A 23396-nucleotide genomic window follows, 5' to 3' on the forward strand; every position below is an offset into this window, starting at 1 on the left:
TGACAAATAAAGAATCCAAACTAGATACTGGAATTCAGGGCTGAAATAATTGTGCCCTGTAGTCTTTCTATGCCTTTTCCTCAAGCAGATTTATCACTACCGAGACAGTTTTGAAGAATCCTATTTTTGGAGTTTTTCTCAGCTAGAGACAACTTCAAGATGCCAAGTTATTTTCATAGCCTATCAGTGCCTTCAGGTGGCAAACTTAATGACAGATGTGTTGTGACGATTCCATGTATAAAGGAAAGGAAAGGAAAGGGGTGGAAAGGATAAAGGTAAGGATGGAAAAGGAAAAAGAAAGTTTTAGGTAAGCTTGGATACGGTTTGCTGTCCTGTAATTGATAGGTATCAAGGGTTAAGATATGGCTAGACTCCCACAGTGTCATATTCACTGGGATGCCTACCAGCACAGGGCAGGGGAAGAAGGAGGCATAGCAGCTCCCTTGGAACAGGTGTCTGGCCACTCAACGGCAGCCTGGCTGAAAGCTCCATCCCAGCATACTGCAGCAGCTCTTACGATGACAATGTCCTCCTTGCCCTGAATGAAGGATTTCTTGCTAGATGCCTTCCCCGTTTTCCATACATCTATAGTTCTGCACCCTTTGAAGGCAAGAGCCTTGTATCATCTCAGCCAGCAAGTCCTAAGTGCAGATCCATCTGTCCATTATTGTTCATTACCTGACAACTGAAGAAGCCTTAATGGTAGTCGTCCAGGCACTTTCTCCCTAGGCTGACTCTGCATGGTGCCTCAACAGAACACCCAAACAACCATCATCAGCTCCAAACCTTGACTTAATACCTAAAATTCAACCTGAATCTTTCATCTGAGTGTGGTCTTCTACGTTCACATCGCAAAATATATCCTGAAGATTGGCTTGGCTTTATTATTTATTGATTTTACATGATGTGTTTATCTTTCCAATTATGAATAATTAGTTACTAGATAAATATAAATAGCTCTAGGATAAACTGCAACAACTGCTTAACAGCACCTGGCAATCTAGAGCTAAGCATTTGCAGTACGGAACCCTGCTTGCCATTATGACTTTTTAAATGAGATAGGCTATTAATCTCAGTGGGGTTGCAGAGACATAACTAACAGAATAACTTATCCAAGATTTTTTAAATTAGCACAAAAACGTGTAAAACCTGTGTTTACTGAACAATAATTTGAATAGATTGTTAAAGCAAGTCACAACTCAACAAATACATGAAACTTATTTAATTCCATATCCATTAGCATACAAAGTAAACAGCATTTTCATCTCTACTACACGCTGACATCCCATAAATTATTGTCGGCTAATCTAAAGTCAATTATTTGCAATTACTGAAAATTAGAAAATCAGAGCATGAAATGTGGGCCTGACTTTTCACTTGAAAACAAACATACAAGATGAATTTACAAAAGGCCTGATATAAAAAATAATGTGATTGATTTTAGGACAATTTTGGCCATTGCTCTAGGAGCCACAGTGTTGTGATTTAACCCCAGCTGCTCGCTCGCTCACTCCTCCCCAGTGGGGGGTGGGGGGGAATCAGGAGGGTGAAAGTGCAAAAATTGGTGGGTGGGAATAAAGGTAGTTCAATATTTTTTTTAAGGAGTAGAAAAAAACAACACAGAGATGGGGAGGAAACAAACCCAAGAAGAAAAATTATGCAAAAGAAAAAAAAATTGCTCACCACCAACCAACCAACACACAGCCTGCCCCAGGGTAAGGGCAGCTCCTGCCGACCTCCTGCCAGTTTCCTTGCTGAACATGTCACGAGATGGTACGGAATATCCCTCTGGTCAGGTAGGGGCAGCTGTCCTGGCTGTGTCCCTCCCAGTTTCTTTTGCACCCCCAGCCTCCTTGGCAGGACAGCCTGAGGAGCAGAAAAGGCCTTGATGCTGTGCAGGCGCCACTCAGCAGTAACTAAAACATCCCCATGTTATCAACACTGTTTTCAGCACAAATCCAGAACGTAGCTCCATACCAGTTACTATGAAAATAATTAACTCTTGTCCCAACCAAAGCCAGCACACAAAGAATGACTGTGAAGGAACTCTTATTAATTGCACAAGATCAATAAAAAATAATAAACAAAAGGCAAGCAATTAGTAATTCTTGAGTTTTGATAGTAAGATAGTTATGTAGTCTGGAGAGCAGCAGAAGAGAGACAACAGGAGCTAAGTACTAAATTACCCAGGCTACCTAGGCTCCTTGCATAGCAAACTGGGGAGAAGCTCTTGCCACAAATGATTTCCAGTACTGCAGTAAGCCCTGCCCTAAAAGTGTTCCTGATAAAATCTCTTTCTTAAAACAGCTGGACTGCTGAGGGCAACTTGAGTGTTAAAAACTGGATGTTACAAATACCCTGCAGCGTTACACTGAGCACTATTTAAAACCTTGTGAAAATATATGTTTATATTTCTAAAACTGACAGAGATAGCTGTTGTTGAGTAACAGTGAAATCCCTTTGTAAGGTTTCTCTAAATGCAGCCATATAAAAAGATCTACCTCTGTTGTAAAATTTGAAGCTAGGAAAAAAAGTAAAAAGCGATGCATTCAAAAGAGGAGTTCAATACAAATACAAGGGGTGCGGTAAGAATTAGAGCTGGTCATCAGTTTCTTCAGGAAGTTTCACACAGGATGATTACGGTGACATTTCATCAGAATAAGTAAAAGAACTGCATTTCAGCTACATGGGTTTTGTCCTAGGCAACATAAAAGTTACTAAAATCAGAGTTTCACATTCAATGGCTAAAAGGGAAAACCTCACAGCAAAGAAGAGGTAATCTACTGCAGGAGAACTTTCTTTTTTCGCTAGGTATTCCATGAAAGGGGAGAGTTAGGAAAGGCTTTGCAGTGGTTGAAAGGGGCAGTTATCACTCCTGTTCTGCTGTGCATGGCAGAAAATGATGTTCACAGACTAAAGAAAAGTGCAGTTCTGTAATCACAGTTTTCCTGATGTCATCCCATCATTCTGGTGTCTTTCATGGGAATTCAATCCCCAGCACGCAGCCCTAAAAATCCTGTGGCTGACATGACCTTGTAATGATTACCTTGATAGGAAATACGAGGAGTTACTAGACTACTCACGCTACAGGCTCTGATATAAATCAGGCAGAAGCACTGAAAAGAAATCTTACCACTTTAACAGATTTGTAAACACCTCCAGTTTCAGGAGTATTTTCTGTAAGCTGAAGTATAAGCATGGAAACCACAATATCTGGTTCCTGTCTTGGTAATAGATTTATTGTCTTCTCTTTGGTAAATGATGTAAATTCAGGCCATCTGAATGAGTCTCAGCTAGAAAGATGTAAGCTATTACTTTCCACCTCACAATAGCTTTCTAAGACACAATAAATTCATATTTGCAAAGCTATTTCAAATTTTCACATGGAAAGTACAACCTTCGTATTATATGTGTTGTAGCACATTGATATACTAAGATAGTCTGATGAACTGTTATATTTTTTTATTTTTATTGAATGGTGCTGCACCATAATTATTGCTACAATCACTGAAAGAGAAAATGAATACGCATGCTAAAAGGAAAAGCATAACTAATGTATGTAAAACGTTTGTTCGTTAAATCTAATGAATCTCCTTGTATAAAGAGCACACTTAAAAGTACTGCAGCTTAAACATTTGTGACTGAAATCACTTATTTATTGGACTCCATGTTGCATCCTGCAAAGGCATGTCTAAAGCATCTTGCGCTCCTAAGGCTAAACAGTCATGCTAGGAGAGACCTTTAATATATTTATGAACATAACCCAGTGCACATGTCCCAGCCCATGACTTTTCTGCAGTGCAGGTAAAACTCTTCCCTCATCCTTCAGCCTGTCATGCTGGTGTCGCATCTCAAGAGCTCCACCTTGAAAATAACTGTGTTCCGCCTGCCGAGGGGATTTTTAATCTCTAGCCCTGAGGACTCAGACCTAAACTGGTAGCACTGGATGTGCCATCAAGGAGCCCATGTGAGCCTGAAGAGTGGGAACTGTTAACTGTTCCCCACACTGGTTGGCTCCTGGGAACCCCGGGCCAGCCTGGGGCATTGCCCTCGGATGGCTTGCTGCAGCATACTGGGCTGCCCAGGGCTGGTCAGCCCTGGTGCTCAGCATAAAAGCCCTAACTGGAAAATTACCCCCAGTCCAGCTTCTGGGGACCTGCTCAGGGTGATAGAATGAGGAGCTGCAGATGTCCTTCCAGGGCTCACCTGTGAAGAAGCACCATGCAGGTGACTGGGGCGCTTCACTTCTTACCACTAGAATAACATGCATTAACTGCATTGCTGGAAAGCCTGTGTGCACCAAGCAAGGTTTATTCTAAAACAGCCAACGTGTCACAAAATCAGGCAACAGCCTCTCATGTGAGCTTTTTGTCTCCGTGATGTGCAAATGCACAGCATTATCTTATTTTCTTTCAGAACAATTAAAAGATAATAAATACATGACATACAACATAAGCCATATGCTAGCCATGTTTGCTGTTAGCTGTCACAAATTTCTTGCCTCACTGTTCAGAAGATCTGTGAGTTTGAGGCTGTGAGTTTGAGGCAAAGAGGCATGGTGTTGAACCATTCCTCATAGTCACTCAATTATTAATCGCGCCAGAGAGATCTGGCTGCTGCAGTGACCAGGCTGCTTCCGTCTGTAAGTGTTCAGGGATTCACAGTCATTTCATGCTGGCATTTAATGCCACAGAAATTGGGGGAAGGGGGGGTAAATGCTACCTCTATTTTCTGGAAATATCACCTGAGTAATTATCAGATATGAAAATCCCTATTAATATATCAAAGGCAGTTTTTCAAGTTCTTCACTGTATCTCCTTCTGTGATTCAGCAGCCATTCAACTCCAGATGCTGCTCAGCATTTGGCTTTCAGAATCAGAAACCTAACCACGAAGATAAACCCAAACTTCCTCTTATAATCAGCAACAAAAATCAGAGAACCAGGACGCTATCCTAGAAATCCCATAAAAGCTTTTGTTTTCCATATGATTGGTTGAGAGTCTTTTCTTCTCTCTTTCCCCTAATGTTGGCTTTTAACTGTTGTACAAGTCAATGGATGCAGTGTCCTTCTCTCATGAGCCACCTTCTACTCTGGAATGAATGTCACCTTCACAAGGCATGAAGTTCACCTGAAAAAACTCAAATCTCTCTCAGCAATTTGATGCCTGCAGTCTCTGAAAAATCAGGTTATGAACAGATTATGACCAATGATGACAAGCATTAAGTCTGATTATATGAACAGGCTTGGCTTTTAAAAGGCCGGGCAAGCATTCAGGAACCTTCCTGGGACACAGCATAAAAAGCGGTACCACATTCTGCTATTTTAAAAACCCAGAAGGCTCTGAGAAACCAGCTCACTGTAGTTGCAACATTACATTTTTTTCTGAACCATTTATTCCCCTTTAAAGAGATTTTCACTGCAGTAGCAGCTGAGATGGATGCCCGTGTTCCTGACCCAAAAGGCATAAAGAGTGGCACAGTTGTAGCAATGCAGAAAAAAAGTAGGCACTTACATCCCAATCTGTCTAATCGCTTCTCCAAAATCGTTGTTCTTATTAGCTGATGCATGCAAACAAATACAAACTTCTGTTATTTGCATTTTAAATGGGAAGACACTCATGATTTGCTCCACCTGGAGGACGGATGCAATGCAGCCTTTCAGTCGTTACAATATTGGTATTCATAAGCAGCTGATTCCAATTAGCAGTTTTAGATAAACAGAATAATGGGTATGCGTACAAGTGACACTCTTCTTTTTGTCTGTTTACACAGAAAGCCAGACTTGCTCGAATTCGTGCAGCAAAGAGTGGGAGTGCTAATGCCTACATGCAGAGCAAACGAAATGGCCTACTGAGTAACCAGCTGCAGCAGGTAAGGTTTTTATATCCTCCACCTCCAGAGTAACAGCTTAATGACAGCCCAGCAGTAGCGTATTCTGTTTATCACCAGGGCCAGTCAGCTTGGGTCTTTAGGCAATGTTACCTTTGGAGGTAGATTAAGGAAGGATGAATTGGACAATTGCTATCATTAAAGGAAGCCTGTGAGAGTCGATGAGAGGGTATTAAAAGATGAGGGAAATAGATAGAAATGCTGGATTCAAATGCAGCCCACAGTTTTAGAGCCTGATCCTGTAGAAGACCTCGTTAAGAAATTACAAAGCATTTGCCTCTTAGGAGGTAAGTCAAATTTATCTTATTTGGCTTTAGACAGGTAAAACATGGGTGACAAACCGAAGCTTCATTGTCAGCAAGGGAAAGAAATGATTTTTGGATACCATTTGCGCAGAAGGGTGTTGCAGAGTGAACAACACCCCCTGGAAGCACCTACTTTGCTCTAAGGAGAATTTTGATGATTACCTCAAGGGCACTGAAATCTGATGTTACCTGAAGCTAATTCCCCCTCTTACCCCTGCCGAGGAAGCCAGGACCAGTGGCAGGAGCCCCAGGCAGCGGCTGGGACTGGGATCCCAGTGACCCACAGGCCAGAGGCAGCCCCTTGGCTGCTCTGAGCTGTACCCAGCTGAGAAAGACTGAACAGACAGTGTTTTTTAATCCCTGCCATTTTCTGGCATTTAGGCAATTCCCTGAGGCACACAGGCAGGCTTTCATTCCTCTATGCCCTTTCTGTTCAATACATGTTGAAAAGCTGAAGGCTTTAACCTATAGCCAGAAGAGGAGGAAGTAGCTGTCTGTCTGTCTGGTCTGGCACAAAAGATGAGCAGTCAGAGCCCTCGTTTCCTCTTCTGCTTGAAAGAACTCAGATCTTTGAAATAAAAAGACACCAAATAGCTTAATTGCCATTCAGATTTCAAATATCCCAAAGTTGAATTGTAATCTTTCCTATTATCCCCCTTCCTCCCCTATTCAGTTTTTTGCTTTCTAGTGAATAATTATGAAAGCAATTAATAAACAGTGGATGCTTTCTACTTAGTCCTTCATTCTGTGTCGGTAACATCTGCTACGCTCTTTCCAAACGCAGCAGACTGGGATCACTGACATGAATTTTTGTGAAAGCAGCAATACCACAAATTCTTTAGTGCTATGAAATGATCCCAGGAGGACTGCTATGTTTAATTTCCTTCAAATGAGGCACATTCCCAGGAAAAAAAAAATATTTTGCTGTCACTTAAATTTATGATAATTTTAAGCATGCGTTGATCCAACATTTAAAGCTTACATGTTGATTGCACTTGTAAGTTGTACTATTCCATTTGCATAAAAGACCTAAGATGGAAACATTTAAAAGGAGGTGCAAGGAAAGGAAAGAAAATAGTTTGATTAAAAAACAAACAAGCAAAAGAAAACTCGGGTCCAAAATAATTTGGGTTATACCATGTAATTGAAGTATTGCAGTTACGCTACCGTGCACAATCCGGATTAGTTCTGATCAAATATTTGGATAAGAGTCTTCTTGTTCACAAATGAGGATAATACAGAGTTCTATGTATCCACAGTCCTCCAGCGAAGAAGAACAGGCCTTTGTTAGCAAATCTGGCTCTTCCTTTGAAACGCAGCACCACCACCTGCTTCACTGCCTGGAAAAAACTACGGTAAGAAGAGAGAGCTGTCTTTTCCCGTGAACCCCAACACCAGCCTAGTTTTGAATGTTTTCAGTTATCTCTTCTAATTAATAAGCCCTTATATGAAAGCAGTTAGCTGGGAAGAAAAGCCGGTTTATCTTATTTTAATGCATTATACCCACTGCATACAAATAACAGAGATATCCTGGATGACAGCCTCATCTAGCGTGAAAGAGACTGGCATCAGTGAGATGACAGCAGTATATCCAAGCCGTATATGTGACCTTCATTATGGTTTTCATGCACTCTATGAAAACATACAAATTTTTAACATACAAATTGTAGTCCTTACACATCCAATACTCAGTGCAGTCAAAGCAAGTTTTTGCCTGAGCAAATGTTGGGCTTTTGTACAGGGAAAGCTGCTGAGTATTTCCTCTGATATGAGTATGATTCTTACTGAAGGGACCGTAAAAGAGGATCCCCCGGCATCCAGCATTCCCCAAGTAATGCTTCTGTTATATTTAACAGAGATCACTGTGAATGTCTTTCTGCTCTTTCTCAAAAAAGAACAAAAACAAAAAAAAGAGAGAGAGATTAAAAAGTTTTCTCACAACAGACATTGCTAAATTAAAATATGGCATATGTATAATTTCATGTTCTCCTTTAGGCAGTATTTATTTCTAAATAAAAAGGTCCAACTGTTACATCATTTAGATAGTCATATGTCATCTCAGAGGTGCTTATGTTTCCTCCATTCTAACTTTTGGAGTATTCATTTTTATATAATGCATGTAGGATGAACTGTCTTGCTTCCTGTTCAGAGTATAATGTGGTTTCTTTGCCAAGATTCAGACTGGGTCCTTTTGGAACACTTTTGAGACATTTCATACTAGAACCTGATAATAGCAGTCTATCTTAAAAAGTGTTCCACAGCTGAACATTACAAACATATTTAAAACCCTAGTAGTAGCCACAGGTCTTGTCAAACTCTCATAGAAATCATGGAAAACATTTCTATTCATTTGCTGGGAGTTGAATTTGGTTCCCAAAGTCTCACACTTCCTCTAATCATAATGGTGGAATACATAAGCCTTTTGTGGTTTTTTTCTCTTTTTTTAAACAGACCTTTTTTTTAAAAAAAAAAAAAAAAAAAAGGATTAAGCCTAGAAAGCAAGTATAATCATCTTTCCTGAATCTGCATAGAATCTTTTTTTCCTTGTTTTTTGGGTCCTGCTACTGGCACTGAATTCATACGACACATGAACACAAAAATGTATGCAGGGATTCCAAATAGCAATCTGCAGATCATACATTCCTAAAATTTTAGTGGGAACTGGAAATTCTGGGCTCTCACCTTGTAGAATCTGGCAAGTTGCTGATTCATGGTATAACAGCAAGGGTGAGGTACCTTCTCAGCCTCTTGGCATCCTTTGAAATATCATTTGGTATAAGCATCAGTCCAGATGATACTAAGCAAAGGCATATTTTTCTCTTTTCTGCCACTTTGAAGTCATTAGGATAAGATCTCTTCTACTCTAAGAAATGCAGAGTTGGCAATGTTAGGAAATTAATGAAAATTACATTAATAATTAAAATAATTGCACTGAAAGATTTTACAGGCTTCTTTTAACTAATTTAAGAACAGTTAACTAACAAGTATAATCAAATCTATTAGTCTGAGCCATTACATCATTTCAAAATGTTTCCAGTCTATATTAAAAGTTCACTCAATACCCTCTTTAATGGACAAATTGAATTCTTGTTGGTTGCTCCATAAAAGTTTTAGGAAGTACAAAATTACTTTTAATTGGAAAACTAGCAGAGTTCTTGGCAAACATACTGCAAACCACTGAATGTAATCTAAAGATGGCAATTAGGTCATTTTTCTCTCTGAATTTTATGTCCACTGTGCAATCACATTCAAAATCTTGATTGTAACTGACACAGGCCTTCTAGAAGTCAATTTTCAGGCAAGTTCTTTTTTTCCATATCACTTGAAATTGGCATGCTTCAACACCACTCAGTTCCACATGAACTTATGTTGGAGTGAAGAAGAATAGAAGAAATGGAAATAACAATAATATGCCTGTAAAGATATTTCCATTTGTCACAAACACTAGGCCACAGTTGTTACTCTCTTTACTTTATTCACATATTTTATATTAACACTGTACTGTAATTCTCCTAAAAAAAATCAGCACCTTTCCAATTAGTGCATCATTCTTTAGGGGAAAAAAAATATTTTTTTCTCATTCTAATACAAAAACCTGCAGTTGGCTAACAAATTGGAAGTGAGTGAGAGTAAGTAGAGTGTAAAATAATCCAGAACATGCTCATAAACCATTCCCCTAAACCATTCCCAGGATATGTAGACTGATTCCAGCAGTAACTGAAAAGATATTTTTTTTTAAAAGGAGGCTTTCTCAAACCGCACATGGATGTATCTTAATCTCTACTTAGTTTGGGCTGCTACTTCAAAACAACTGTTAAAATTCCTCCCTTCCCCCCATAAGCAACACCACTATTTCACACTCTTTCACACAGAAAGAAAATGTGGAAACCACAGTTGTGTGTGAAATGCTCCCTAATCACCTACTGAGTCACCATAAACTGTCTGTTTGCGTGACTTTGCATTCAGCTCTGTGACAACCCAATAAAACTACTGGCCATGCTGGGATTAAGCAAAGATTGCATGAATAAACAGTGCTTTGTTTAACTGAATCCTCAGTCTTCTAAACTGCTTTCGACACATCCATCTACAGTAATTAGGAACTTGATGCTTTTAAATAACCACCTCCTCTCCTATAATCAAAATTTCTATTTGATTGAATCTTTTTTTTTTTTTTTTTCCCCCACACAGATGCATACCTTGAAACACACTGTTTCAGATCCTGATTTCTAACACATCATTCAAAAGCTTTATAAATTCATCTGGAAAATATTTGAATTTTGTTGTATTATGGTTCAATATAATAAATCTTACGTATTTCCAAATTACATTTAGAGCATTTATGTAGGCACCACTTGCATTTTTATTAGTAAACATTATCCTCTGTTCTGTGGTGCTTCATAGATTATACAGATATTTATAATGCAAACTACGTTACAATCACATGCTATTTTACAAAATAATTTGGATTAACATTTTCTTATTTAGAGCTCTGAGTGTTTTGTTCCAGCATTTACATTGTATTGGTATTCAGCCCAGGCTAATATGGGCTAAACACTATAATCAAGAATAAGCTGTCTAACTTTCCCAGTTTATTCAGTTGTGTCAATTTAAGCCTTTAAACAATCACAATTAATATGTTCACTTTAATTATCTTTCTGTGTGTGCTTTATCCCTCTTGCTGGATTCCTCTGGGCTAGAACCACGAGTTTGTGGATGAGCAAGTCTATGAAGAGAGCTGCATGGAGGTTTCTACAGTCAATAGACCCCCAAGCCACAGCCCCTCTCTCTCGTCTCAACAAGGTGTTACCAGCACTTGCTGCTCACGAAGGCATAAAAAGACTTACCGCATCCCAAACACCACCATCACCGGCAGCCGTCCAGGCAGCGTACAAGAGCTCAGCACCATCCAGATCAGATGTGTGGAGAGGACGCCTCTGTCTAACAGGTACTTCACATGCAGCAGCACACCGAGAGCTGAAACCCCTTCCTTCGTTAGAGAAGAGATGTAGAGGTGCTGTGGCCTCCACAGGCAGGCAGGCAGTCACCCAAAAATGGATACTAGTACTGAAACATCCTGCACTTAGTTTGCTCCAAGCTTAATCCAAGATGACAGAATAGTCTCTCTGTATCCACTTCTGCCCTCTCATCCCCTCCCCACAAACTACTACGTACTATTTGCAGCAAATAGCAACCAGGGACCCCAAATGAAATAGAGCACCGAATATTATATGCCATGGACAAACGCATCAGAAGAAAAATTTAGCATAGAAAAATGTGCAATTCAGATATACGAGATGAGCAAGTGGGAAGAGAAAGGAAGGTTGGTCACTGCTGTTCCTACTAGTTTGGTTCAGAAGCACAGCACAAATGAGACTTCCTTGCATTTCCACAGAGCAGAAAAATAGAACTGATTCCCAGAGTCCTCAGTGTAATAGCCATAAGAAAGACTCTTATAAATAAAAAATATGAAATGGATAAGAAAAAATATATTGCCTAGTTTGAGGGGTTATTACAAAAATGAGGAAAGTGCAATTTAGGAGTCTGTAATTTACCTAATGTCTCAGTAATCTCACAAGTAAACCATTTGGCTTTCAGGTATATCTGAACACCCCCTCTGAAAACAGAGCAAAGTCTCAGGAGGCACAGAAGTGTTTTCTATTGAACTCAAAGGTGCCACCATTTAAAAAAGAACTATTTGCAGCACTAGTTGCTATAGAGATTGGCTCGTTAAGTTACGTTTGGAGTAAGTTGCTTTGTATAGTTAACTAGGTTTGGATTTCATTTCCATGAACAATCCAGCAGCTTGTAGCTACTGAAATTTTTCAATTGCTGTGCAACGAGACATCCGGGCCAGCACAAAGCTCCGATCTGTCTTAGCTTTTCAGGAAGTACTCTGCCTGGATCCATCCTTCCTTTCTCTGCTAGAGGGCTTGCCTGCACCACACTTCCAGTCACAGAGGACGTAAAAACACAAAGCACCAGCCTTGTGCTAGAAAATGAGCTAAAAACCCAAACACAAAATGCCAGTCTGAGTTTTACAAGTTTCGTATGATGCTGAGGTACTGCAGCAACTCCACAAACACGTTAACTCAACCTCAACTAGTGCATATATCGCTGTGCCTTACTATTGAGGATGCAGAATATACAAAAGCTTCTTAAATAAGCACGGCGTGGAGGAACCAGTAGGAGACTGGGACTGGTCCTTAGTTCCCACTTTCCTCCACAGCAAGTCACTTGGCTGTGTCAGGTTTGCTCAAATGCTTTCCCTGTTCAGAAACACTTAGGTGGTGGGCTGAGAAAATTCTAGGCATGCTGAAACAATGGGAAGGAAGGGAAAAAGGGGGCCTGTCCATGGACATGGACCACCTGCTGCTGGGGCGCAGGGTTGGGGGTGTGTGCTGTGTTGCACCTCTCAGCTCTAATGGGGCAGGATGGAGATGGCCAGCTGAGGGAGCAGAATCAGGCACAAGAGAGGTTTGCAGTAACATGGACTTTCTTTCTGCATGGATTTTTGTTTCTTCCTCCAGCCGTTCCAGTTTAAATGCCAAAGTGGAAGAGTGCGTTAAACTAAACTGTGAGCAGCCTTACGTCACTACAGCAATAATTAGCATCCCGACACCTCCAGTCACCACACCCGAAGGAGATGATAGGCCAGAGTCTCCCGAGTATTCGGGAGGAAACATTGTCAGAGTATCTGCTTTATAAAATATAGAATTATTTATAAATTAGCATAAAGACCACTTGCAAGCTGAGCTCGAGGCAGTGAGAAACAAGTCGCGAGGAATGAGAGAGCTGACAAAAGACAACGCCCCTTGACGTGTGCGCCAGTGGCCACAGAGCGACAGGTTCAGGAGAAACAAAACACTTTGTGGGTTTCAGTGTCATAGCGTGTGAACCAAAAGGAGTTTCTTACCCCTTGTCCGAACTGATGCGTGGTGGAATCTTCTGTGACCATCCTGACTTACTATATGAGCACAATGAAATATCCCCATTGATGCTTCTTCTTATCATGAGAGCTCTTTTTAGAAAAACAAAAACAAAAAAAAAAAACAACCCAACCACAAAACAAAAAATAGAAACAAACCTGTGTTCCTGCTGAATGCAAAACAACAAGAAACACTTTGATAACATGTCTTTTTTTCTTTTTTTCTGTTAATAAACCACACACTTGTTGAGGAACTATCAAAAAATGGAAGAAAAAATGCTCATATGAAATATGTTTGTACTGACTGAAAGAACTACAACCATAATGCATGCTAAAATTATTTGGAGCTGTGATCTCAGTTTACTTTTGTTGTTTTTCAGATTAGGCATGATAAAATATTACTGTAGAAAGGGGCATTTCCGTGCACTTACAAGCTGATTGTTAATGTTCCATGGTAGTTGTACAAATAACTTCCCTTTGAAAATTGCAGTATTTCTTACTCAAACACTCATTAGTGAACTAAAGGTGTTCAGTTAGTTCAATATTTACTATTGTTTTACCTTGCTTCCTAGGTACTGTTACAACTGCAATAAGTCATTGTACACCTGTTGTATCAGGAATCAGGATTTCTTTTTTTTAAGGTATTTTACACAAGTTCATCTACTCTATAAATTTCTAATGGAAAATATTTAAATAATCCTACAGCCAAACTGTGCACCACAAATGTGCTATTCAGTCATTGATCTTTTTGTCCACTGTCCTCTTTTACTGACAGTTTGTTGCCCACCCCGACATCACTGTAGCATTTGGGATTTCAAGGCTACTGACGAATCAACACAGTCCTTTCTGCTGTACCCATCTGGTCTACTTCTGTATTTTCAGAACAAATCTCTCACCCCAGTGTACTGTCACAGGATCAATCCTATCTGAATTAAAATTACTATAAAGGTGTTTTGGGGATCAGCTTACACTTATCTCCAAACCTCCCTTGTTGACATTCTGCAGCATCCAGTGTGTTGGCTACACTGGAAGACAGAGACAGACATTCAGTAAAAACTATGGCTAAATTCTTTTTGTAATTACCTGCAAACTTGCATCCTAAAACTTGTTTGAGGATTTATAGTGTGTGAAGATATTTAATTACCTAAGAACACTGATAGAATAATGGATTGGGTCCCAAAGCTATAAAAATATAATTGATTTCAATTGAAATTTGCCTACATGGGCAGGCCTAAAAGCTGAGATTAGCTAAGGCTTTTTGGCTTCGTTTTTAAAAGACATTGATGTTACCAGAAACCTTCCTGATAAAAAAGTGTCATTGTTCTTCACGTGAGTGCATCAGATGTATCATAATGCTTCCTATATACATGACATACCATACATCATATACATCAAATATACATGGAATACGTGCATATCAATACATACATATATACATCAAAAACACTGGATCAGAAATAATTGCATGTCTGCAAAATAAAATATGCATATAAATCAAAAAGCTCAGTGCATTAGATGCCATTACAATAAATGATTAACACAGTTATTTAATAGTTTGAGTAGTGTATGTTTCAGTATAGTATTTGCTAGCATTCTATGACCTGAAAATTTACATTAAGAGAAAATACCCACTAAAAAACAAAACTTGCTGATAAAACACCTTTTACTGCACACAAATACTGGTCTTTCTCTCCACCTGTCAACAGAGATTGAAGAGTAGATGAGGGACTATCATGCTACAGTATACACATCAAAATCCAACAATGTAATATATTAAAATGCAACTGCAGTGATAAAGGGTATACGTCATGCATTAGTCTCTTATCATTTACTTATTTGGAAGCTTGGCTAATTTGCAGTTAAGTTCCCACTTTTTCTGCAAAACAGAACAACTTACTCATTGTAAACTGAGCTGCTATGTTTCTTTCAAACCTTAACGGAGCGCAGAAGCCCAGGGGAGTGCTCCTTCTCAGGAGCTCTGCCACAGTCGATCACCTGACGTTGCTCTCCTCTTTCACCCTGTTGGAAAATTGCAGTAGATCTGCTGAAGCTGGTGGGTCACGTAAGTTTTAACGGGGTTTAAAGGAGCGGCAGAATGGACCCAGAGTTTTTACTTGCATCCTACGTCTACCCATGGTTACTCATACAAAAAATGGCTTGGTCCTTATCTTTTGCCAAACAGCTGTTGACATAAGAGCTGCCTTGATATTAGCAATCTGCAACAACTTCTTCATGCCACATGGTACTTCTTGACTACTTAGATCAGGTAAATAATGCAAAAAGGCAGTTATTAAACCCTCTTTGGGACAGACTACACAGAACCCAGGAAACCTACTGACTCCATCAGGTCATGTGTCTTTTAATCTCTGTTTTCCTTTTTGTATGGACTAAAAAGAACGCACTACAGCAATACACTCGCATAACAGTTAGACCCCTGAAGCAACATGTACTTTCATTTTTAAAATGCAGCTTAAGGAATAATTTAGTATGATTTTGCAGAATTCCAGTCCTGTCTCCTATTTCCATGTGTCCCATGCAAAGTCATTAATTTATTCTGGACTTGGGAAATACACATTCTTTTGGTGTTTTAGGTGATTTAAATGCTGTTTTGGTAGTGAATGACTGTTGATGACTGTGTAAAATGCATCTGTACTGTACATGAAATGTAATTATTTCTGTGTATCATACAAAGAAACCGAGGTTGTTGTTTTGACGATTTTGTTTGACAGTCATATATCGTATTTCAGAAGGCAGCATAATACACGTTATGCTGAATAAATAGACATTTGAGGAGTATTTAAATAAAACATCTGCATGCTTGAATGGGTCAACTTGGTTTTGCAATAACTTATTCATGTAACTTTTTTTTTCCTCTGGTAAGTTTGAAGGAACACTAAAGCTGAGGGCAACAAATGTCCCTGACACAAATTCCAGGCGAGCCATGAGTGAATCTGAACCATACTAGAGGCACTGGGACCAGGATGCCACAGCTCCATAATGCAGAACTGCCCTTCCGTGTGAGTGGGCATCACCTTCCCCTTCCCAGCCTGCAGCAGCAGAGAAAACTGGGGGACCAAATTATTTCCAGCAATATGAACTCCACCTCTCTAGCTGTACTTTTAAAAATATCCGCTATGTTTTCAATACGCCCAGACACCAACCGCTCTGCTGAACCTCCCAGGCTACAGAGCCTCCTCAAACCTGGTATCAAATTCCCTTGATAAAATATTAGTGCACAGATGAGACTGAACCGCTTCTGTAACACAACAGTGGGTAACAACACACCATGGATCACTTAAACAGCGCGACTGACAGTGCAGATGATGCTGATCTATCAGCTGTGTATAGTGTAGCACCAGCACGCATGACAGCCGCCTCTGCCAGGAGCTTCACGCTCTGGGGAGGAAGCAAAAGGTAAAAGTAATACCTGTCTGTGAATCGTCCCAGAGCATTTTTAAAGGAGAATGACTGTCCTCCCACGGAACAGCTACAGGAGACACACCAAAAATGTAAATTTAAGATTTTGAGGTTTTGGATATACTCGCTGTGGAAACATATTGACTGCTGTCAGAAGGCTTTTACAGTGGAGAGCACGATGCAACCTCAGTTGCTCCAGGGACAAGAGTGGCTTTCAGAGAGGAGACTGCTCTGGAGGAGGATAAATCAGTGAAACCATAGGATCAGTAAGTTTGGGGCAGTGACAGTGCATAGGAGGTCATATACTCTCTTTCCTGCATGTGGGGCCCACCAGGACTTTATTTTCCCATTGACCATGGAAACATCTGGAGATTACCAGGTGTTCTGAAAGAGCACGCAGATGATGTGATGTGTGAACATGTGGCTAAAAGAACAGCTGGGAGTGAACACATTCAGATTGACAAAGTCTGTGAGATATATGTAAATACCTGGGCAGATTCATTTCCTACCTGACTACATTATCTATTTATCTACCTTTAAGGTACCAACTTTCACAGTATCTATGAACAAGAAACAACTGAAAGTGGGGGAGTGCTGAACAAAAAGCAAGCAAATGCATAAAAACTCTGAAGTATTTAGGACATCGGAATTCTTTCAAAAGAAATGTAGTCAATCATACACAAGTTCTAAAGTTTTAGATACAATCTTAAGTCAGTAATAGTAATTACATGAATTAAACATAATGCTTGTGGTGGGTTGACCGTGGCTGGATGGCAGGTGCCCACCAAAGCTGCTCTGTCACTCCCTCCGCAGCTGCGCAGGGGACAGAAGATACTGGGCAAGGCTCCTGGGCTCAGATAAGGGCAGGGAGAGATCACTCACCAGTTACTGTTCATGGGCAAAACAGACTCGACTGGGGGAAATTAGTTTAATTTTTTAGCAATCAAGTCAGGGTAGGATAATAAGAGATAAACCCAAATCTTCCCGGGCTCGCCCGAGCGATGCAGGGGCCGGGGCTGGGGTCAGTCCCTCACACGCTGCCCCTGCTGCCCCTTCCCCCTCAGGGGGGCTCCTCACACCCCGCCTGGCTCCAGCCGGGGTCCCCCCCATGGGAGACAGTCCTCCACAAACCTCTTCAACATGACTCCTTCCCATGGGCTGCAGTTCATCCGTTCCATGGAGTCCAGCCCCTCAGGCACAGCCGGCTCCAGCCGGGGTCCCCCGCGGGGCCACCAGCCCGGCCAGCAAACCTGCCCCAGCCCGGGCTCCTCTCCCCGCGGGGCCACAGGCCCTGCCAGGACCCTGCCCCAGCACGGGCTGCCCACGGGGTCACAGCCCCCTTCGGGCACCCCCTGCTCCGGCGTGGGGTCCCACGGGCTGCAGGTGGGGATCTGCCCCACCGTTACCCTCCACGGGCCGAGGGGCACAGCCGGCCTCACCAGGGGCTTCCCCAGGGGCTGCCGGGGAACCTCTGCTCCGGGCCTGGAGCCCCCCTGCCCCTCCGTCTGCACTGGCCCAGGGGGCTGCAGGGACGCTCCGCTCACACAGCCTCACTCCTCTCTCCAGCCACAACCGCCATTGTGGAGGGTCCTTTTTTTCCCCTTCTTCAACACGTTATCCCAGAGGTAGTGCTACCATCACTGATGGGCTCAGCCTTGGCCAGCAGCAGGTCCATCTTGGAACCAGCTGGCATGGGCTCCACGGAACACAAAGGAAGTTTCTAGCAGCTTCTCGCAGAAGCCACCCCTGCCCCCCAGCCCCCTACTATCAAAACCTTGCCACGTAAACCCAACACAATGCTTTTATGGCAAAAACTTCAAAAACTACTTGAAAACCCCTTCCTCCTTCATGTTTAACCGTAGAGTTGCTGTGACCAAGAGCCTCTCTTTCTACTATTTATTCTTAATGCATTTCCTTTTATTTACGGGTTGCTTTGACAAAATGAACTGTTATAAAGAACAGAAAACATAGTTACCTATCCTTCAGAAAGCCTTGTCATACAACCTGCTGGCAGAAGAATCAATAACTCATCCAAAGACCAGGAATACTGAATTTTGGCTCCTAAAAGCATCCCCACACTCCTGAGTCATGACTGTGTGCTGCAAACCGTAGTCAGCCCCACGGCTACAGGCACAGTCCCACGGGCTCTGTAATGATTCACTGGGCTGAACAGAAACACCTGATGTGGGCAGGGGGTGACCCCCTTTCTAACACAGTCACTCCCCTTGACATTAAGCAATTTCTGAAAAACATGAAGGAGCAGCTCCGTAGTTGTTTGTTGCAACAAGAAAGATTTGGTTCATAACAGTTTATGCTGCAGAGATGAAAGAACACACCACCCTTCTCCTCCAGGTACTCCTGCAAAACTGAGGGGGGAAAGGAAATAAAAGGATGAAGTAGTTTTCACTGCTGCAAGTATCTCTAAATTTTCCCCTCTTGTCAAGCAGCCTCTCTCCTACATATATCTTAAAGCTCTACAGAAAAAGAACAGGCTCACAGCAGCCTAGTCAATCAATTTTAAGGCTCTTTGAACAAGTCCTAGAAAAAGAGACACCTCATAGCCTGAGCACAGTCAAAGAAAAAGGTCTGAAAATGTTCCAATTTACAGCTAAGACCCTTTTTGACAAATGTGGTTTGCTACCCAAAATAGGATTCTTTCCCGAAATACTTATCCGTAGTCCTTACTAGGGAAGAGAATACTTTTATCATTATCGACACGTGGGTCTTTCCCTCAAATGACACTACCCCATCCTGAACACAGACAGGCTGAGGATTTGGGTAGCCTAGCCCAGGTGAGGTTACCCTGACCATGGATGCTCAGTGTTGTCAGAGTCCACAAACACTGGTCTGGGCGATTGGTCCTGTATCAAAGGAGCCCGACCCCAAACCAACCCTCCTGCTCTTAAAATAACCCGACTACACCAAATGGCAATGCTTCCTTACCCCCTGGGAAACCTAAAACCAAATCATCTGGGCTGTCAGTACCCCAGATTCTAGCTGTGGACTTCTCCAATGGATCTCCCTAGCCCAATTTGCCATTTTATTTCTTCATGAGCTCTAACCCAGACACAAGGAGATAAAGAGGCAACCCTCACCGGCAGCCTGGGCTGCCTCTCACGAGAGGCCTTCAGGACAGCCGAACGAAGCATGGCTATAGGAGCTTCCACAGACACTCCCTGAGTAAAACTTTAAGCATCAGGATTTCCTGGACAAAGGGCAGGACTTCTTCCTGCCTTTTTTTACATTCCTTATGGTGAAATCCTCTACGTTCAGCCAAAATCCACAGCTGAACATAGCTCTGTAGATGTAATCCATAGAGTCCACATCTGCCATTTGTAGTTTGTTTGGCTTCCCCCCCCCCCCCCCCCCCCCATTTATTTTTAAACATGGAAAAAAATGCAACAATGGCTCAATCCACTGTGTAGCATCACAGGTCTCTGTAGCACTCAAGTCTAGAGCTGGTCTACATCCAGGTTTGCTCAGACACCTGCTCTTTTCCTACATAGGAACCTCACCCTTAGCTACAGCAACACGGCCCAGGCTGACCAGTGGGAAGGATGCAAGTCTGCTGTACATGTGCGGTAACACCAGGAACAAGGCTTCCCAAACGGTGCATCAAAAAGTATTTCTGACAAAGATACTCCAGGCAGAATCTTGGGAAGCTCTATCCTTCAGCCTTTTTTCTTACCTCCCAAAATAAGTATTAGCATCTGTAGGAGAGGTACAAAAGCAAAAAGGTTATCTTGCTTGCAGTACTACCTGTGAAATAAGTACACTCACATATAAACTGCTAAAACCAAAACAGCCCACACAACTGAAGAGCTTTGTTTCATGAACCCTTAAGAAGCTCTCTGAAAAGACATAAAAATAGGAAATTACATTTACAATGCAGTTTCTCCACAACAGAGTAAGCGGAATGGATAAAGACAGGTCAAATTAACTCACACTTAGCAGGAGGACCCTCCCAAGATACACCCAAATCATTCACACCCTAGGACTTCAAAATGAAAAAGTCATGGAATTTAAGACAAAAGTAATTTTATTGTCTACCAAATCACACCTTGATTTATTTTTTCTTTTACAAATTCCAAAACAAATGAAAGAACTCCTAAAATGTAGTATTATGTAAAAATCCATTTGCCACAAACTACAAATATGTATTTCAAGAGCGTGACCAATTGTAAAAATAATCCTATGAAATAAACATTGTTCATAAAAATACAGTAAAATGCACTTTCCCCACATCAATAAATACATTTTAACGCTGTTTCCAGTTGGCATTTTAAGCCACTAGAAAGCTCTTAATGAAGATGCCACCAAAGTATAATTTCTCCTTATGTACTTTACAATTATTGCAATAGCATCCAGAATGATAAGCATTTTCCTTGTCTTTTGTTTCTACCTTCAGGGGAATCACAGGCAGGAGAAAAGATTTATCTAGAAAAATGTGCTGCTCCCATATTGATTCCCATTTCGGAAAGAATGTTTAAGGTTTCCTTTCTTTTCACTGTGAAGCAGTCCATAGAACAAACTATTTCAAAGAAGAATTCTCCAGAATTACTCAGAAAATTAACGTCTATTGTCCAGAGTCATAGTTTTGTTTTCAATCCCTGTTTAATATATTTAAAGTTAAAAAGTAAACAGTTATGTTAGATAAAAATAGAAGTTTTGGAACATCTTTACCAACAGCTAAGATAAAGGTTTTGTTAGAAAAAAGAAAAACTTGCTCTTTTTACAGATCTTGCAAATTTTAAAATCCAAGTATTGACTTGAATTGTAGCTCTGCTTTCCATGCACGCATAAAAACACACTACTATATATACACAGATCCCTGATTAAGACATTTTCCAAATGGCTTATTAAAAATGTAGAAGTCAATTTCAACTGAAGTCACGTTTTGTTTGTCCAAAGCACTGTCATTTCTTCAAAAAACCGAGTATTTATCTTCCTTTCCTGTGAAGCTTCCTTTGAGGTTCTGTCTACCTGTGAATGAATCAGTATTTTACACATCACACAGCTTGTGACAATAATTTAAATATTACTGTGCCCAGTGAACGAGTGCCTTTTAAGAAACAAACAAACAAACAAATACCAACTCTGTTTCATGGCTGAGGCCACGGCTAAGAGGCTGTCAGGATTATCCTTCTTTCTGTGCTGGCCTCCTTCACTTCATTAGCTGTCTTCCGAGGCGTACAAAGACTGCTGTATTTGGCATACTTGATGGAACAGAATAAAAACAACAAAAACCAATTAAACCCCTTTGTGACTTCTCAGATTGATTGCATCACCTATAGCTCTTCCATTTCAAAGTGTGTATTAAAGCTGTTTGCCATGGACGTGTGTTCAAAGATCCTCGTCAGGCTTGGTTTCAGTAGCTCCACAGAGTGGCATGACAGCTGCTGTGAGGTATCACTCTTCAGGGCCATGATCTGATCTGCCCCGGGATCCCTTCTGCCGTAGTACAGAGCCCACAGTAATGTAATAGTGAGGATCATAGCCAGGATCTGCGTTACTCCAATAGAGATTCCTAGAAATCTCAGCACTTGTAATTGCTTCGTTCCCCTCAAAAAAGTGTACATTTTTTTACCGCATCCCTACAAAACAAAAACAGATTTAAAAAAATCAGTCAGTATTATTTGGCTTGCAGTTCCCAAGGTTTAGCTCATCCTACCTAGCACTGGCTTTGCTGGCTCCCCAAAATCTCTCTCTCTCCTCCTTCAACCAATACTTTGGAAATTATTTTGTCTACTTTTTAATCACTTCCATAATGCCATCTTTACGTTTTCTCATACTGCTTGAGAGTTTACTGCTTGTAACAAGCTCCAAGAGACCTGTGCTATCTTTGATTCAGAAATCAAAGTTGATCTGAGTTCCTATCAACTATCACTGATTTTTTAAAGAAACTCAACTGGTTTTGCCAATGTCTAAAAGCCATGAAATCCTCTTACTCATCTTGTTTCTCTCCTTAAAATTACAATTTTTCAAGGTTGTCCACTATTTTAAACTCTTTATAGACTTTTTCTACAAATAATACCACAATCTGAAGTCAAAACAATATTCTAGGAAAGACCTACAGACCTGCAAAACCTCATCAGTGTTTCTTCCCACCTTTTCTCTTTTAGTGTTTTATCTGGACTCATTATATGCCAGTTTATTAGTTCTGCAGAAAGTCCCTAGGGAGTAGAAAAATCATTACATTCCACACACTGAGTAAGGAGCCTCAAACAGAATAACCTTTAATGGAGGACTTCTGACAAATTTCCAGAATGCAGTGGGTACAAACAGTCTTTCTTTAGTACTTAGTGGTAATAATAGGACATGAATGTGGCATTACTCCTTTTTATTCTTGAACTAGAAGCATCTCCTCATTGCAAAAAAGCCTGTCTGCTTATACTAGTTAGGTTCTGCCCACCTCCCCTACCCACAGACTGTATTTTAAAATTAACTGCCTTAAATGTAGAAACCTCCCTGACAATTACTGTAATGATATTATACCAAAAGCCAGTTTTGCCTCCTATCTTGTGCTGAGCTGTTGTTACTTAGAGCACAGTTGTGTCCTGAACTGCTGTGAGAGGAGCCATAGCAATCTGCCCTGCATCAGGCTCTGCACAAATCCAGGCAGGCAGCCAGACCCTGTCCCAAAACAGCTGACCATCCACATGGCGTATTAGGAAGATGGTCACATACACCACCTCTGCAATTATTTACAGAATAATAATAGTTATTTACATAGAAAAAGTCTGAGGAAAACTACGTTAAAAGATCACAAGTTGTGTTTCCCAGGAACGGAAATTTAGCTCTTTCCAAACCATCAGTGCATGCTCCGCAGTTTGCTGTACAAGGCCACCTAATTACTGTTC

General features: G+C 41.0%; 2 protein-coding genes across 6 annotated transcripts in view; one reads left to right on the forward strand and one right to left on the reverse strand.

Annotated features, from left to right (window-relative positions):
• The window catches only part of KCND2 (potassium voltage-gated channel subfamily D member 2), a 286106-nt gene extending 270156 nt beyond the window's left edge, over nucleotides 1–15950 (forward strand). For both annotated transcript variants that reach the window (XM_005441771.4, XM_055712625.1), the window contains 4 exons: nucleotides 5773–5871; nucleotides 7454–7549; nucleotides 10892–11139; nucleotides 12722–15950. In XM_005441771.4, coding sequence (XP_005441828.2) covers nucleotides 5773–5871; nucleotides 7454–7549; nucleotides 10892–11139; nucleotides 12722–12899 — 621 coding nt within the window. In that variant the 3' untranslated portion in view covers nucleotides 12900–15950. The remainder of the gene's footprint in view (nucleotides 1–5772; nucleotides 5872–7453; nucleotides 7550–10891; nucleotides 11140–12721) is intronic.
• A 4602-nt stretch (nucleotides 15951–20552) lies between these two features.
• Nucleotides 20553–23396, reverse strand: part of TSPAN12 (tetraspanin 12) — a 45317-nt gene continuing 42473 nt past the window's right edge. For all 4 annotated transcript variants that reach the window (XM_055711154.1, XM_055711155.1, XM_055711156.1 and 1 more), the window contains one exon: nucleotides 20553–22130. In XM_055711154.1, the coding sequence (XP_055567129.1) occupies nucleotides 21825–22130 (306 nt within the window). In that variant the 3' untranslated portion in view covers nucleotides 20553–21824. The remainder of the gene's footprint in view (nucleotides 22131–23396) is intronic.

The sequence above is a fragment of the Falco cherrug genome, chromosome 5 (assembly GCF_023634085.1).
Source record: "Falco cherrug isolate bFalChe1 chromosome 5, bFalChe1.pri, whole genome shotgun sequence".
Lineage (NCBI taxonomy): Eukaryota > Metazoa > Chordata > Aves > Falconiformes > Falconidae > Falco > Falco cherrug.